Source organism: Hippocampus guttulatus, chromosome 3 (genome assembly GCF_054856545.1).
Source record: "Hippocampus guttulatus isolate MCC_2025c chromosome 3, RoL_Hgut_1.0, whole genome shotgun sequence".
NCBI lineage: Eukaryota > Metazoa > Chordata > Actinopteri > Syngnathiformes > Syngnathidae > Hippocampus > Hippocampus guttulatus.
Genome location: NC_141263.1, coordinates 16,984,383 through 17,002,860, shown reverse-complemented (window position 1 = coordinate 17,002,860; position 18,478 = coordinate 16,984,383). Strand labels below are relative to the sequence as shown.

Genomic DNA, 18,478 nt, shown 5'->3' with positions numbered 1-18,478 from the left:
GCTTTTGTTTAGCCACTCCAAGAAAGGGTAAGCATGAAATTAATTGTTCGTTTTCCAGGATTGGAGCAAGTAAAATGATTTGAAAATATGATTAAGATGCATCTTAAAATCAGTTTTACATCAAGAGCTGAAGTAAATCAGAGTGCATATATTCCCAGATGATTTTTGTTCATGGTCTTCATGTCAACCTTTAACAGGATGGAGATTATATCGAAACCTTTGGGTAGGTTTGCAGCTCTACATATGAAACATGCACTCCAAGGTTGTATTTGATGTAACACAAGTACAAAAAAACATCTACTGAAACACAAACTAATGAAATGTGTATACTAATATTAATAATAATAATAATAATAATAATAATGTTTAACATAATTTCAGCAATTACATTGCACGGTTAAGTACTCAGTCCAGTAAAAATGACATAAGTGACTTAACACACAATATGTTTGTTCTCCTATAAACACATACGGTTTATTTTAAAATGAGTGAAAGTCATGTCAGTCTGAACCACAATTATCTTTAACGATCCGTCTGGTCGGACTTTCGCTGAGGATCCCAAAACCATCCGGGGGCCAGAGCTGTTCAAGGCAAAGAGGAGAAAAACATTGAATGGCGGATTTATTATCACTGCAACTCCGACAATTTGCTAGACACATTCGTTAATATGGCAATTAATGATGTGTGAGACTTTAAGCAAGATGGTGTTATTTCATCAGCTGTCTCAGTAGGCCCTCCAGTGGAGTGCCGCTGTCCAATCAGATGGACAGAAGGTTGGCTGACCCCTTTCCGGGGTCGTGGTTGCTATGACATCCAGTGACATGACAACATAGCAGAATGGAAAGCTCGACGTATGTTGTCCAGGCTTTTGGTCAATCGGACTCACTTGCTTTGAACTTCCAACTGTTTCATGTCTTTTATGAGGGCTTGAAATGGCCATTGTGGCTTGAAATAAATGAATAAAAAATAAGAGCGGAATGAACGCCACAAACAAAACACGTTGTGTTTAAATTTTACACTGCAACTCAGGTTAGCCAGTGTTACACATACCTGACAAACATATAGAGCTCTGGGGGAAAAATGAGACCAGTGTAAGATTAAACAACTAAAAGAAAAATAAGATGACTTGAAATTCCAGGACAGACCTCTCAGGCCAGTACTGCTTGCTGTGTTTGTGTCATAATCAATCAACATTTGCAGAAGATGACAAACACTTCAGTTTGGTTGAATTTCAACAAAGATTTTGTTGCCCTCATAGTATCATGATTTGTCATTTTTTATCTTTCTGTTACAAAAAAAAAAAAAGAAAAAAAAAGACCAAAGTGCTTGCTAAAAAAATGATTGGACTCACCTGTCTGGGTCATGGTCATCTGCAAAGGTCGAAAGGTGGTCATTTTTGTGTGTTTTTCTTTTTCCGACACACATTCAAAAATGACTTTGGCCATTATGCTATGAGGCCAATGATTTGTTTGGTATGGCATTTGTTGAAAATAAAATCCTTTTCAGTGGTCTTTACATTTTTTTCCAGAGCTGTATATGACATTTAAATATACAGTATACTATCTGTGAAACCATGATCCTGTGTTACCTTCAAGCAAACACGCCCTCGGATGAGGGCATAGGGAACTGGGCCGTAGCTCCTTGAGTCAGTCGAGTTCGTAAGGTTATCGCCCTCTAGCCACACATGACCTTTTGGCACCTTAAAGACACACCAGACACATAAGCAGAGGGAAAATCTGATTAAGCTATACGGTATAATTTTTTTTTGTTTTTGATGATGTGAGATTTTACTTTTTGCCGATCACCAATCAGCCCCCCCCCCCCCATTCCTGTTCCGACACACACCCGCTCAACTACCCCTCCAGTGAGTTGCTTCAGCGAACAGCCCCTCATCTTAACATCAACCTGCCTGTCCCTCTTTAACCCCATACGGTATTAGGAGAGAGGTCATGGGTAACGGGCAGGGTCGGAGTGGGATTTAGTAAAACTTCAAACGGGGTTCATTAGTCTGTTGGCTGAGATCTGCACCCCTCAAAGCAGGAGAGTGGCTTGAGTTAGCTGGGCAGAGAGAGAGTGCGAGAGGAAGAGAGCGATATAGAGAGAGTGAGAGAGAGAGAGAGCACTAAGCTGCGGCTAGCAGCAGTGTCCAAGGGTCTCCACCGTGGTCCGACCTGCCAGTGGGGTGGTCATCCAAGCAGGCTCTAATTCACAATGACACCAATTATGATTAATCTCATCACTTTAGGAGAGTAGGCTTGTCAAGGCCCTAATTAAGTGCGCTGTCCCCCCTATATGTGCAGACAGGATCAACAACACATTATATTGTCATAATGGGCATCACAATCCGCAAGTCTATTTTTGTGTTGCCTAACTTTTAACGGCAAAAGAGCTCTGGAATCATAGCATGGGCAAAGAAATGCGGAGATTGTCCGTGCTTGAGTTACAATATTAATTCCTTACTTCACCGGCACCACTCAGCCCTCTTGATTGTCCGTCCGACAGCGGGGATGGTTTGCTTTGTTTCATTTTCCATAATTGAGACAGATGATGTGACATAATCTCGAGCCACTGACATGTTGACCTAACACGGGGTAAACAACTCGGTGAATAACGACGACGCAAATGAATATCATTAAAGGAGTCATCGGAGAACCATATGTCAGCATGCTGGATTCCCACCATTACACCTCATTTACATGGTAACATATGCCTGCTCCCAAGCAAAGGCAAAAGACGCACCGCCGTTTGTCATCTGAGAAGCCACAACCTTATTTCCACTCAACTTCTGGTTCGACAGACCTAAAACTCACAGAGGCGAGTAGGAACTTTTTGAAAGGACTGGCATTGAAAGCACAAGGAAAAATAAGATGACAAAGTTATGCAGGGTTCTGAGACTGAAACAAATTTCAGTGATGGCCAGGATCGGCCTGGAATCACACTGGTTGTTTTGGGAAAATTAACATTTTCCCAAAATTCTCGATGGCCACCCCCACCTCTCGTCGTTCATTAAGCCGACTAAGCTGGTAACTGCTCTATTCCTTGTCAATGCCCAAAACATTTGCCCTGTGCTTAATTGGCATTAGTCTTGGGTGTTGGGGAGAGAGGTTTGAGGCTCTCCTCGCGTACTACAAGCCAGATTTTCTCTAAGTGGTCCAGTTAAATCCAGTTCGTCACAGCAGTTAAGATCAAACCGGCAGTTTCACCATTGGCTGTCGAGGATAATGATACAACCAATGGCCAATCAAATGGGTTCTGAAAAGTGAGTCTGGGACCATACACTGTACAATGGAAATACAATAAAATGAGTAGAGATTGAGTAAAGATTGCAATATTCAAAACGTAATATCTCATTCATCTAAAAATATAAACTTCAATCAAATATTTCCATTTTGACAATTAAGAGTTGAATTAAACAAAACATTGCATTCCAAAATATACTACCTGCAGGTTAAAAAAAAAAAGATAGAAACACAAAGAACCACAACATGTTTTTCTGTCTGGTTATTCAGAGGCTACACACGTTACGTACAGTGTCAGCCAGTGCTGATTTTCACTGTCCACTTGTCTTTTAGCAGCGAAATTGAGACACGCCATTTTCGTTTTATCTTTGCTCAAAAGTGTCAACTTGAGAACTGCTCCAAAAACAAAAGTGAAAGTCCAAAATTGCACTCCAAGCAGTTACCGGTAACTCTAAGTGACCGTGTAAGAGGCTATGTAGTGGAGGTATGCTCCGTTGTTGCTAGTTCAGCTAAGTGTGGCTGTCTGAAGGTCAGAACGTGGTATGCATGTGCTGACCTATCCAAAAACAGTTAAGTGAACAGTTAAGGGGCCACAAAAATACACACCAGTGGGCCAGACGCGACCTATCGCATGCGGCATTACTTTATCCATTAATCTCTCATGAAACTAGAAAAAAAATGGAGGCCTATCATTTCACACCACGAAATAAACACTTTATTGTGTTTTACAATGACAATAGAATAACCTGACTAGTCATAATGAATACCGGTACAGTAATTCGGACTACAGTGTGTTACTTTATTACACTGGAATGTGTGGCATGATGGACAGCATCATCAAGCCAGCTGTCGTACAGGCTGCGCCGATGGGGAGCATCTGTGTACCTGTCGAGGACTGAAGGTGGAGCGGCTCTCAACGAGTGGGCGTGGAGTTACATGTCCACATTATAAGTGCACTCATTATGTTAACATGATTGAGGTGTCAAATTAAATACAGGCAAGCACCCAGAGTTCATCTTTCCATATCTGACTCTGTCGATCTACAGTGCATAGAAAGCATCGTGTGGGTGGTGACGGGTGGGGGGTGTGGGGGGCGGATTTCATCTGTCACTTTACCAGCCTATCCTCTGCTCGCTCGCTCTCTCCCCCTGTGCACAGTAATATTAGGGATCAAGTGTCATTGTTTTGACACAATAGCTCAGACACAGAGATCATTCCTAAAAAGGTGACAGTGCAATTAGCCGGCAGTTGGATCTCTCAGGGTGGAGACAGCATGCCAGCCTGTCTGTGCAAAAAGGAGGCGATGACAGCCACCGCCTTGCAAAGCTCATCTTTACAGATCCCATAATGCCTAACATCATCGCACACACAGACAACACACATCATCTTCATGCCACCCTGAAGGAGACTAAACTTTAATTTGAACAATGGCCTTTTGTCGGTTACATCCACTGGAGTCACACAAAGCCAGTTGTGTTCCCAAATGTGAAAACATTTGATTAGCTCAAACGGTGGTCTTTCAATTTGGATATGTGAGTTGCTGCGTGACAGACAGAACATCTCAACAGGAACAGCTGGGTTCTGGGTGCAACAGAAGCCAAACGAAAGACCCGTTGAGCTTTATGATACAAATCAGGGGAAATATCATGCGGTTGTGTGTTCAGGTGCATCCACTGCAACAGGGACTGTCACTCCCGGATCGGCCTCTTTAGCCATACCAGACAGTGCTCCCAGTCAGGCACAGATAATCACACTGTGATTGAAATGCCAATGATGACGAGTCAACACGTTTAACTGGTGTAAAACTATCGTATAGGGAGTTTAGGTCTCAGTACTGTACTTGAAATGGAGCCGTATCCAAAATGAAAAGGCCATTTGATAGCCACACTATATTATAGCTATTCAGCAGGCGTTCAATTAAAGATGACCAAAACTTGAACGTGACTGAGCATTCTGCTTCATACTGAAAACATAAAATACAATACAAGGATGATGCCTAATACAATTGAAATTCTCTGAATGTTTCGGTGAAGCTAAAGGCACAGCATGGCAAGACGCTTGCCCATTCCACATCATAAACATTACCTGGTCCTAGCCTTTGCCCATAAAACACAATTAAATTCTAAGAAATGCAACATAAATGCAATATATGGTTTCCAGGACAATGTACACAAATGTACATCCACGATCACACAAACACACACGCACTTCCGCCCACCCATCAGTCTGACTATTCAGCTGGCACTAACGCCAACAGGCTTCAGAGAGATTGCAGGCCTGGGCTGTGGGCGTTGGGGGAGATCAGTAATAGAAAAGCAATGACAGTCGTTTCACCAGCAGAGCCCCGGCTCACTTTCTGGGCTTCTCACTGACAAAACATAGCTGTTGTCAAAAGCGGATGCTTTGACCAATAACACAAAATTGGCCTGTGACGTCTAAAACATTTAGAGGTCAATTATAGAGGGCAGAGTACACAAAGAAAAAGGTGACATTTTTGGTATAATTACAGTAGAACCACGTTTTCACAAATTCATTAAATAGTGTGCGTGCGTATACATACACACATATACATACACACTTGTATATACATACATACGCACACACATATACATATATACACACATATTTTATACAGATATATATACCTATATACATATATATATATACAGAATTGGGAATTTCTCCATTGCGAGACTAATAAAGGTTTTCTTATCTTATATACCTGTATATATATATATATATATATATATATACATACAGTATATACATATATACCTACTGTATATACTCTATATACATACATATACAGATACAGATACACACACACACAGAAATACTTACATATGTGTGGGTCTTGAAAAAATTCGAGGGTCCACTCAGGCAGACTTTGTCACCTTCCAACCCAATTACCCTTTTACAAACATTCATATTGGGGTCAAATAGGCTTTTCGCAATCACAATATCACCCCTGAAAGAAATGACATACATAATTTAGAGTGGATTATTTTGGTAATGCAAAATATCTTACATGTAATACCATAAAATGTGTAACTATTGAGGAAAAGCAACACGAAGCTTGAATGTCAAGGTCATATAGGATGCATTGGCAAAATTGTAATGACTCATTTATCAGTGAAATAAATACAAGTGATTAGTAAAATGTGATCTTGACATTTCTTGTCAGCATTGACCAGAAACAAAGACATGTCATGTTTGATGTTTGTGAACAAAAATATATATTTTGAAATAAGCAAAATGGATGGATGGAGACAAAACATACTGATTAAGTTCTTGCTATAGCTATTCAGCACAAATATCACCTAGTTATCTCAAAATGAACATGCATGGTATATGACTGCTACCCACTTTTGTATTTTGCAAAGATGCCGAGTCATTCGTTCCGAGAAAACAACATCTCTGTTGACAATGGTAGGCTCCATTGAGGGGCCAGAGCACTGTAAAACAATCACAGCACAAATGACGGAATGAAATTTGAGGAGAATGTAATCTGCTGTCAATGCTGTAATGATACGAACCACCACGATCTCTCCAATGTACTCGAAGGCACAATGTGCAATGCAGCCATACTGGATGGTGTAGCCTACAAACCCCAAGGCCTTCCCGAGCACACGGCGGATCATCTCCACCTACAGAGAAAAAACACACCGCATTAGTATGTGTGCAATTTATTAGCCATCATGAGTTACAAAAACCCAGAAGCAACAACCAAATAAAAACCGAACAGCTTCTCCTGTGAACTTTCAAACACTACGCAGTACGCATGTAACCAATTAATCTGATTCGGTGGCGTACAGTAGCAGTGAAGTACGCTTAAATGGTGTGCCATAAAATGGATTTTTTCCACTTTTGTTATTTTGGTGCTGATGGACTAGAACGGAGGTAGGCAACACCGGTCCTCGAGAGCCGTTAACTTTTAAAACCGGCAGGGGAGCAGCTCTCGAGGACCGGAGTTGCATACCCCTGGACTAGAATAAGCCTTAACTCCAAAACTTTTTACTGAACCGGAAAAAAAGGGTGTCAGAATCATATATGTCCGCTTTTTAACTTTTAAAACTGTTGTTTTATAAAATACATAACCAAAATTATTTTGAACAATTTTCAATACAAAAATACAAACGAACAAAACGGTGTACAGTAATCCCTCGTTTATCGTGGTTAATAGGGACCAAAACCACCGCGATAAACGAAAATCCGCGACGTAGCGACCCCCCCTCCCATATAGGTACATGTACATAATATTTATAAGGCCAAATTTAATGGTATACATGCATGTAGAAGTACATTTTGAAGTAATTAACATGACTTAATGCTGTATACTAATAGATTTAAACATGTATAAATTAGGTTAGTTTATGAACAACAAAATACAGTAAACATATACATGTAGTATATGTTGCTCTATGTGACTCGCTGTTGTTTTGCTGACTTTCGCCGCTTCTCACAGACCTTTTGCGGACTTAAAAATAAATAAATTATTTTTTTTTAAAAACCAACATTTTATGAAGATGTTTCAAAAAATCCGCGATGCACTGAAGCCACGATAAAGGAACCACGAAATAGCGAGGGATAACTGTAGTGTAAACAGCCCAAAGATAGTGTAGTATTTCCGTTGTCGACTGTCTACAGCCAAAAGCCATTTGGGGGCTTAATTTCTTAACGGTGTAGACAAGGTTGTCACAGTTGGCTAAGATGCCACATTCCCTGGTGTTTCATTCTCAGAAGTCAGTTCCCACCACAAAACTGCCCCGAACCTTGACCCAGTGTATGACAGACCAATCAACACCTTGCGCTGCGGTGATGGAGAGAACACAGAAGCTGTGACACTTGCACACGAGGCACCTCTGCACCGTAACAGTCACACCATCACAAGCACTAACAATGTTTAGAGCAGTTATCGGCTTCTCTCAGGACCACAGAAACACAACATCAGTGCGTCCCGAAAAACACTGACATGGACACGCTCGAGATATATGTGGCTTGTGAGCAAACACCTCAGTCACACTTAGCGTATTGACTTTTACTCAAGCTGCTGCGTGGACAGAGGGCAAAGACCATTTGTACGCAAGTCAGGCACAGTGGATGCAGTATACACTCCACCACTACCAAGAGATTAAAAAAAGAGATATGAGGAATGGCCACAGCTTGGCTTTGTCTACTCTTCAAACAATTTCAGCGCAGGCCGCTGTCCTGCCAGTGCACCACAGGGTAAAGAAACCTTTTTTTCTCCATCACCCTGGCTCCTTCTGTCTCGTTCCCCTCTGTCTTCGTCCCCTCCCAGGGTATTATTAACCAAACCAAGCAGAGCGGAAACCAAAGGCCCAAATCCTCAGAGCTCAGGGAATGACTTCCCAAAGATGGACACGGATTAGACCCCCAATTTCTCCTTTGCCCGGCCACCGCCACCCCACTTTCTCCCCAGGCTCCCAACAGACCGAGCGTCAGGTGGCTCTCCCAGCCCCGCCAAAGGTGTTACCCATAATCCCATTACCCCCACTCAGATACTCGAACACACACACACAAAGAAACACACAATGCTGTCTCGTCCATGCCAACTTCATTCCACCTTTCAAGCCTTCAGCCTAGTGTTTTATCCCTACAATACCCGTGGCCCATTTGCTGGCCTTTCTGATACAGGCTCCAAAAACTTCCCATATACCTCGACTACATTCCTGGCTGGGAGTTCTCATCATCCATGCAAAAGATGTAAATCAGTGGAAAGGGGCAAAATAGACAAAAACATGAGGCCACCGAAACATTACACCCACCAGGAATTTGGAGTTCTTCTCCTTTTTGTCCCCGGAAAGATGTTCAACAATATTACGGTCTGTTGAACTTTTTTGTCCCTCCATTCAGAACATTTTTGAGGTCAGAAATATTTAACTCTTTCAGTACGAGCCAATTCTGGACAAAGTCTGAAAAAACGTTTAAAAACGTCTTTGGGAGTGAATGAGTTAATGATGGATGAAAGGTGCTAGGCGCCAATCTACATTTTACGGTTCCATTTCATCCCAAATGCATATGGAGTTGAGATAAGGGCCAATCAAGTTGTTCCACACCGAACCTGCAATGTACAACAGTGGACCGACTCATCTGGATCATACAGTTTGGACGTCAGAGCCTGCGACCGAATTATGAATGACACAATGAAAATGACTCTTTCACATGAGTTTATTTGGGAAATGGGAGTGCAATTGTATTGCACTTTAAGTACTCCATCACGGTGCTCAAATCGTGAAGCTCACATTCACCCATTTATGGACGCATTCATATACCAAAGGGTGGTTGCTGACATGCAAGGCACTGGGAGCAAATTAGGGTTTGGAGTCTTTCCCAAGGATATTTTGACGGTGGTCAGTCAGGGGTTTGAAACAATCCCTCAAAAGAGTCACAGCCACCCAGGGCGGAGGTCGACTAAACAAGTCCATATAAATATCTCAGATGAACAACAGGATTTTGATACAAAATTCTTCTGGAATTTATAAAACCCAAATAATCCAGAAGACTCATAAAAGTAGGATATGATACTCAAAAGAAACAACTTGGATGCTTTTGTCATCCATTTTTTGACAGTATTGTGTTGGTTTTGTTCATGCCTGAATGATTGGTTCTTGACTGGATAACACCGCTTTTTTTTCTCAATATAATTCCTGTTTGAAAGAAAGTGTAAAGTTTCATGTCGATCCCAAATCGGCAATAAAGCATCATGTTCAAGTCTATTTGCCACCATTTTAGTCAACTCGCCGCCTCATGGCAACTTGCGTAAGCGCACTCAGACATGATCTCACATGAGCTCTTTCTTCTGCGAGGATGAGGATCAACATTTTTGCTACACTGGACAGCCTTCTGTACAGCTGCCTTCATATCACTGTGTGACTCCCCCTACTCTCAACCCCCCTCGTCCCTCACTACCACCACTCACTCCTCTATTCCAGTGTGCATTCAGCAAAGGTGGGGATTAAGGGACTTTGCATAACAAGATCACACGGCCAGTGGTTGATATCAAGAGAGTCCATATGCAGCCGCCTGGTTTTCTGAGGCGCCCTCTGTCATTGATAGTACGTGCCGTGCGTGCACGCATGTGGTGCGAATGTGCACACACAATAGCATTACCTATATGTGTATACAAGAGCTGCAATGACTCCTTGGGATGCAGCACGAGGTGGACTTCCAGAAAGACGTGACTGGATCTCCATTACCTCTGATTCCCCAGAGTCAGCAAAGCCACCCAATGTCTTGCCCCTTAATACCCAGCACATATGTGTCAGCACCGACATTAATCGAATACTGATTTACAGCTGTAAATTAACACAAAGTCTTTCTGCTAATCCAGGATTACACACAAAATACGTTCATGGGAAAACAAAGAAAGTCAGCGCAGCCCTCTCTGCGGAACCATCTGTGGCCACTAGCCTCCCACAGTCATGACACAGTGCTACAGTGCAGAAAAGAGAGAAGGGGGTGGGGTGGGGTGTCTCCAATGAATAGCTGAATAGCAGCCGATGAAAAAAAAACCTCATTGTGTGTTTAACTCTGCGATCTCCGAGCAAAGAAACACAAGTAACTCAAAGAAAACAAATGACACATATGTGAAGAAAATGCAAACGCATGAATGTTGATGACATTGCGTCCGTCCACCCAGCTGTCAAACGGAGAGTGAAGCAGTGAAGCAAAGTCCGACCTAAGTGTCACCTGGGTTGACATGTTGAATGTCATTATGACAAGTGACAATGAAGTGGAAGTCATCCACACTGACATGTGTAATTGTTCCCTTTGTCTCAGAAAACGGCATGGCTCCCAAGAATTAAGAAAAAAAAGCCTGACAGATGTGTTCATTTCTTAAAAGATTGCTAACATTACTACGGTCACACTTCACAAAAAGTCCAGACAACTAAAAACATTAACAGTCTGTACACAGAAGTCTCTCAAGACACGTGCCGTATGTACGTTATCATATTTATTTTTGGGGAGAATAAAAAAAAAATCTTGGTATTGGGTTGATGGGGCAAACAACCTTTTTTAAGAAGTTATTGTCATTTTTCTTCTTTGAGAACAAATGCAAACATTTGTGCAATCACATTAACCCGTTCATACTGATTCCATTGATTTAAAACGTACGAAAATCAACTTGATAAGAACCTTAATAATTCGAATCATGACAGAGGTTTACATTCACGTGCATGTTATTATGACTTTGTTTTAATACATTTTTTTAATCATAATATTTTGGAAACATTTCATTTCTCAAGTAATATTTCAACTTTATTCCTGTAATTACAAATGTATTTCCTTTACTTCAGTCTTTGAGTATGACTTCATTTCTTTTCAGAGTGACCCTAACACGCCTTCATCCAAAATATCAAATTCAAATGATTATTTACTTTAGACCTTATTGGGGTCATGAGGAAATATTCCAATAGGAATGACAGCAACTGATCTCCAGGGACGGGACACTGCCACTGGCTGGGTCGTGTTAATTGATATACACGGCCAGTCTATTACAGCCACAAAGACAATCTCAATCCAAACAGCACACAAGGGCCTAGCGCTGGACTCCTTACACAACTAAATTAGGAAAACATGGGCTGAGAGAGAGCCAGGCAACAGGGGGGCTAAGAGGCTTACAAGCCCCTTGTCAGATATTCTTCTCCCTGAGGATCCCAGATGGAAGGGAGTCTGGAGGAGCAGGCAGCATCAGAGAGGCAACCAATCGCACCTCTGATGTCTTCCTCTGGGCAGCAGAAGGCAGGAGAGGTCGGCGCATTAGTCCCGTTGCGCCGAGCTTAATTTGATCTTAATGTGAACAATAAAAGGGCGGTGGTTTGGCAATGAGGGGGGTCTGTTTCAACTATCAGCGCAATCGGAGTTAATCCTGCTGATTTAGACACGGACACCTGGCTGGATGAAGAGTGACAGATGCAAAAGTCACAGTCGCAGTGTTGTATGTCTAACCCCCATCTCTTCTAGGTATGCCCTGCATTCAAGGCTTAATTGAAACCACTGATCTCCATATTGCTCTTTTCACCGTCGCTAACAGCAGCACGGCCGTGAAACAGCTGAGCGAGGCGACTATTTGAGGAGCCGAGGGTTTAAACCCCACAATCAATGGGTCAAGGCAGAGCAAATAATCGCCAAGTGATATGAATACAACTGCTATGAACTGAAAGGAAATGTGGTTTGACAGAGTCCCCAGCCAATTACCCTGAATGGAAAAAGTAGCCACTAAGCCTTATTGTATTGACCGCAAGCCTATATGTGGTTGTGGCCCAGTGCTGAGAGCGGATAGATCTTATCTAGTGTTGGATCACGGTGACAAAGGCGTCTGTGTTTTGCTTCGACCTGCTCCTGACAAAGACTACTACATTTCAACAAGAGCGAATGACAGATAACGTAACCACAACACAAATCTTGGCTTTCCCCAAAGACGATTTCCTTTTTTTCCCCTTCAAAATGTAACAAAATTTATCTGTTTTCCACAGATAATTAAACATCTATAGAGTCAAAGCTATTCGGATGATATGAAGAAGTCAACTCTTAAAACGAAATCAGAAGGTATCATCCTGTACATAGTTCTGCTCTTTTGTGCTTGGAATATTAGTTTCCTTCCATGGTTACCAACACAAATATGGTGCATGTTGATGATAATCTCGCATTCCTCCGACACAAAAACCTTTGGCAAATGGCAAAGATAGAGTGAAGAAACCAAAACAGTAGAACCAGGAAAGGTCTGACATGTTATGACTACTACCATTATATAGTAAAATCAGATACAGCCCCTGGATAATGCTAACAAAAAAACAAAACAAACACACACATGTACCAATGGCACATGGAAAAATGTTAGTTTTGCACAATTAAACCGCAGTCCTTTCACCACCACACCCACAGAGGTTGGAATTGGATTCAAGAGAATGGGAGAAATTTGGTTACAGACGTCACAGAAAATGTGGAGGTGAAAATGTGCAGATGTATCTCTGTAGGTAATGAGATAATGAGCACAATATGTCAGAGGCAATATGTTATAGGTTGGGTTTATTACAGAACGATTCTATTAAGAAAAACATTACCTGATGCTAGTTTTGTCATAGTTTGTGAGCCGTCATTCAAAAAACAAGAGGCACCTACTATCTGACGTACATTATGATCTCTGCTACGTTGTCTTGCATCACAGGCCACATCAAATCGATAGGATCACCGCTTTGACATTGAGTTATTAATTATCCTAGGCAGTTTGATAAATACTGCTGCGAGTGATGTAAATGCAGCTATAGTAGATCAAGACATCAAGACAGACAGCCACGCCAAAAGCTTTCTTTGCAAGGATTTTTTTTTCATTATACCTTTACTTTTCCAGTCATCTCTTATTATGAGTAAAAAAAATATTTTCTATGATTGTTTTAGTCCATACCAGCATCTGCATATTTAAGAAAGTTAGTCAGACAATCAACAGCCATAAATACTGGGCAACATGAACTAAAGCATTTGAGTTTAGCACATTTATGTCACCAAAAAGATCACTAAAACCCCATAAATCTACAAACAGATATGTCTGTCTCCAATGTTGAGCAACAATATCAAGCATTTCTTGAGACCAAATCATTCAATTTCAAGGCTTTTTGTGAATTGTTCCAGGAAAAGAGAGGTGGAATCTTAAATGCCTTTTATCCAAGTTCAGTTCTGGCCCTCAGGATGAGTTTGTCTATGTGTGCCCTGCGATTGGCTGGCAACCAGTTCGGGGTGTACCTCGCCTACTGCCCGAAGACGGCTGGGGTAGGCTCGTGAGGATCAGCGGTTTGGGTAATGAATGGATGTTAATATTAGTCGACACTGTACTGCGTGCTTCGGCCCTGAACACCCACCGACTCACTGTTCCCTGATCTGTATTGTACATTATAACATTTGGTCTTTCACCAACTGATAGATGTTTGAGGACTACAGCTTTAAATTCATATTCCCGCATGCTGAACCGCAAGCGGGACTTCCTCCTGCTGGGAAGCAGGTCAGTCAGAGCATCTTATTCATCTCAAATGGGGCTAGTGTCGTCAGTCATGATATATTCCCTTGGTCCTCTGTCAGGACACATAAATCTCAGTGTCGCTGTCAAAACAGCGGGGCTGCCTTTGCTGAGAGCGTTTGTAAAGTGAGCAGTTGGGCAATCGTTTCCTCTGGAGCCTTACAGTATCCCGTGATCTTGTGCTGCCTCTGGCCTCGATTTGACACACAAAGCTATTCTCCAGCTGTCTTAAGGATTACACTCATCAGTTATCACTTAATCAGTGTTAAAAGTGGTCATTAAACCAAGGAAACCCACCTTCTCACCCACACCAATGATTGGTATTGGCTTGACATTCATGAGTCGAAATTCTTAAAGGGGAACTAAAGTTAAAAATGTTATTTGCAATATGTTCTATCCAGTTCCACTAGTCCAAACACACCATTCTGATTAATATTGTGTTTATGGAATATGAATTAAGCAAAATCCATCTGTTTTTATCCATCTCAGGGGTTGACCATTTTGCTACTTGCTGTCAAATGAAAATGATAACACAGTTGTGTGGTCTCCACCTCAGCCCTGAGTAACTGAAATGGCTAACAAGCGGATTTTGTTGCTTAATTCATATTCCATCCATCATTTTTGAATCATTACAAGGGTCGCGGGTGTGCTGGAGCCTATCCCAACTGTTTTCAGGCAGAAGGCGGGTACACCCTGAACTGGTTGCCAGCCAATCGCAGGGCACACATAGACAAACAACCATCCACGCTCACAATCGCACTTATGGTAAATTTGGAGTGCCCAATCAACTTGCATTGTATGTTTTTGGAATGTGGGAAGAAACCTGAGTACCTGGAGAAAGCCCACGCAGTCATGGGGAAAACATGCAAACTCCACACAGGAAGGCCAGAACCCTTCACCTCTGCACTGTGAGGCTGACTCACTAACCAGTAGACCAACGTGCCGCCCTAATTCATTTTCCACAAATGCAACATTAAGCAGAATGCTGTGTTTGGACTCGTGGAGCCACATAGAACATATTATGGTGAAGAACAGTTTTGATTTGACTTCCTTCAGAGATGTGCAAGCGCTTCTCTCCCTCCAATGAACATTTTACATTCTGAGTTGCTTTAATATGACACATTATTAGGTACACCAGGGAAATCTAATAGGATTGGACGCAAACGCCAAATCAATAGGCAATCCTTTACAAACAAATTTGTAGTGGTATTAAGTCAAGCATTGACCTGCTCCATGCCAAACAATCCAAATATGATAGCAACCACACTGTACGACCCCATAGATACTCATCTAATGAATAAGCCTGAATTCTGTCCAATGCATTATTCATTAATGGCGAATCATAATCCGAAAAAACATGTTTGATGTTATTCGATTTTTTCAGATGTACTTAAAGTAGGTGTTTATATTTTATTTTATGTTTTTAATTTTATTTCAGGCGCACAAAATGTTCCTATAACAATGCAAACCGCATATATGGATGTTATAGTTACACTGCCCACAGACCTAGACACAAGATGGTTGCGTAACCATTACAGTCAATAAACATACGATACCTCATTTAAATACTGAGTATTTAAAGTACCGGTATTTAGAGTCTAAATCCTCACTTAAGATGGAATCACAAATGCAATGTTATGTTCTGGATCTGTTGAGTGCAGCATTAGTTCTAACAAACACAAAGCCGACAAGGTCATTCTTGGGCATAAATGGGGGGGGGGGGGTTGATCAGGGAGTGTATTATAAAGAATGTCGCTTCGCTCACCTGATGAAACGGAGACTTTCAGGAGTTGGACTCTGCATTTGTTATCATGGAGCTTCAGCTGTCACATCGCAACAAGAGCGATTTTCATTTGTCGCGATTACCAAAGTCGCCTATGATTGGACAGCACGCTCCCAAACGCGGAAGTCGTCATCGCGTGTCAGAGCAGTATGGCAGCCTCCGTCAACGATACGTGTAAACAATCCGTGGAACGTACATCGTTAAATCCCACGAGTTTTCAAAAGAAGACGAGGAATAAGTTATTAAGCATACCTGGTACAAGGCTCTCGGTGCAAAACGGACAGCTTCTCATTTCCACTGGTGTTACGTCGCTCGACTATGTGCTCGGTCAGTCTGCTGAGATGTCATTTGAGCTTGCACTGCATCAACACGGCAAACAGTGCTTGCATGTTTAGTTGTATACTTTTTATGGTAATCATGCACTTGCCTAAAGTCGGGTTTGACGGGTAAATCCATCCGATAGAGTTTTTCAACATGACAGGGTCTTTGATAGCATTCCATACGTATTTTTGGTGACTTCCTTGGATGTAAATTCATACGTTAAACATAAACGTAACATTTACTTGTTTCCTAATTGGATGTTTTAACAAAAATCCAACCTAGGACTTTTTTTCTTAATTGGAACACGACTGTTAGACTCTTGATGGCATGTGAAAATTCAAGAGAAGCAGAGGAGCATACCAAGAAATAGATAATAAAGATCGCCCTCTCCCCACACACAATCGTGAATCAAAGTGATCCTCAGTGTAGAACTCCACTGGTTGAATGTGTAGTTGCATTTGTTGAATAATAAAAACTCTAAACCAAATTTTTCACCCAGTATCATCTAAATCTTTTGGTTGCTTATGTTGTACATCGGGGTCCCCAACCTTTTTAAAACCGAGTGACTTTTTGGGTAATGATTAATGTGAAGGGCAAATACAGTAAATATGATCAAATGACTTATAACGAGAGTCTCATTTGTTATTGCTAATAATAATATTCTTTCAAATGAAAACCTTGATCATGACTCAAAATCAGCAGGAAACAGATATCAGTATTCAAAACTTTATTTCTATAAGTCTCTGTCAGTATTCACGTTTTCAAATGATATACTGTAAAACATTCAGAGAAAAGCACAATGTCCCCTCACTGGAAAGCTATTTTCAGAAGAGGTCCGCGGACAACTCGTGGACATTGAGGGCAACCTGGTATTCACGCTGGTGACGCCTGTTGTAGATATTACTAAACCAAGAAGTTCATAATAGGAAAAATAAATGTTTCCAGTTTTGTTATGCATGAGAGACTGGAAAGAAGATCATTTAAATGTATTAAAGTGCCTTTTTTTATATGTTGCACCTAACTTTTTTTTCCCCAACAGGTGGTGGTTTAGCAGTTGGAACAGTGCTTCTCATAGGTGAGACATTTGTCGTATGTCACTCTTAACATCATTTGTCAATCGTATTAACTTGTTAGCTGATTATTAGTGTGATTTCCATGGATGCTGTTTGGCATGCGCTTCAAGTGACAACCTTGTAATCACAAATATTATGATTCGAACAATAAGATTCATAATATCTTGATATAATCGCAAATGCAATGAATTGGTCTTTTTGAAGATGATGCCACACGTTTGGAACACCTGTTTTTGAGCAGTTTTGCAGCACCTCTCAAGCGCCATCAGGTTGGATGGAGAGCATTGGCGCACAGCCATTTTTAGATCTCGCCATAGATGTTCGATTGTATTCTAGTCCGGGCTCTGGACATATCCACTTAAGGAGATTTGCAGAGTTGTCCTGAAGCCACCCACATCTTTGTTTACTCGGCTGTGTGCTTCAAGTCATGGTCCTGTTGGAAGGTACCTTTGCTCCAGGGTGAAATCCAGAGCATGATTTCATCCAGGATGTCTCGGTGCATTGCTGCATTCTACTGTGTATAATTATGAGGAAAAAATATATATATATATTTTCTACTTTGGAAATGAGGCTGTAACATAACAAAATGTGGAAACAGTGAAGCGCCATGAACACTTTCCAGGTGCACCGTGCCATAAGATTCAAGGATGGTGCATTTTAAAGTGGAACGTTTTGATTCAGTTCAATTCGATGCCCCCACATCTTGTCAAAACCGACTTTCTGATTCAAATCGGCTTTCGTTATAGCCAAATTATACACCTACCGGTAGGAGAGGGCTATGATGTGACCTTGCTTGCTTCTTGACAAATATTTAGAAGCAGCCACCAGAAATTGAGGTTATTTTTTAGTGGTCCACCAGGGGCCTTTAGGTGCCTGAACAGAATTCACCGCCATCTTTCTCTGTGGAATGCTGTGCAGTGTATGAATGCTTTTTCACCTGAATTCCAGGTGTGCACACCATTAATTAATATGCCACCCGGGCAAATATACTTTTTAGAAACAAAGCACGTTTGTTTTTGAGCCAAAAATG

General features: G+C 41.5%; 2 protein-coding genes across 2 annotated transcripts in view; one reads left to right on the top strand and one right to left on the bottom strand.

Moving 5' to 3' along the window:
• Nucleotides 1-446: 446 nt before the first annotated feature.
• On the bottom strand, nucleotides 447-16,099 carry immp1l (inner mitochondrial membrane peptidase subunit 1). Its single transcript, XM_086108178.1, has 6 exons — nucleotides 16,037-16,099; nucleotides 6,776-6,886; nucleotides 6,606-6,694; nucleotides 6,081-6,207; nucleotides 1,589-1,699; nucleotides 447-581 (listed from the first exon to the last, which is right to left on the bottom strand). Exons 2-6 carry the CDS (start codon nucleotides 6,878-6,880, stop codon nucleotides 501-503), a joined length of 513 nt encoding a protein of 170 aa, XP_085964304.1. The 5' UTR covers nucleotides 6,881-6,886; nucleotides 16,037-16,099; the 3' UTR covers nucleotides 447-500.
• Nucleotides 16,100-16,185: 86 nt separating this feature from the next.
• The window catches only part of elp4 (elongator acetyltransferase complex subunit 4), a 54,516-nt gene continuing 52,223 nt past the window's right edge, over nucleotides 16,186-18,478 (top strand). The window contains exons 1-2 of the mRNA XM_086107111.1: nucleotides 16,186-16,381; nucleotides 17,415-17,450. Of these exons, the coding sequence (XP_085963237.1) occupies nucleotides 16,204-16,381; nucleotides 17,415-17,450 (214 nt within the window). The 5' untranslated portion in view covers nucleotides 16,186-16,203. The remainder of the gene's footprint in view (nucleotides 16,382-17,414; nucleotides 17,451-18,478) is intronic.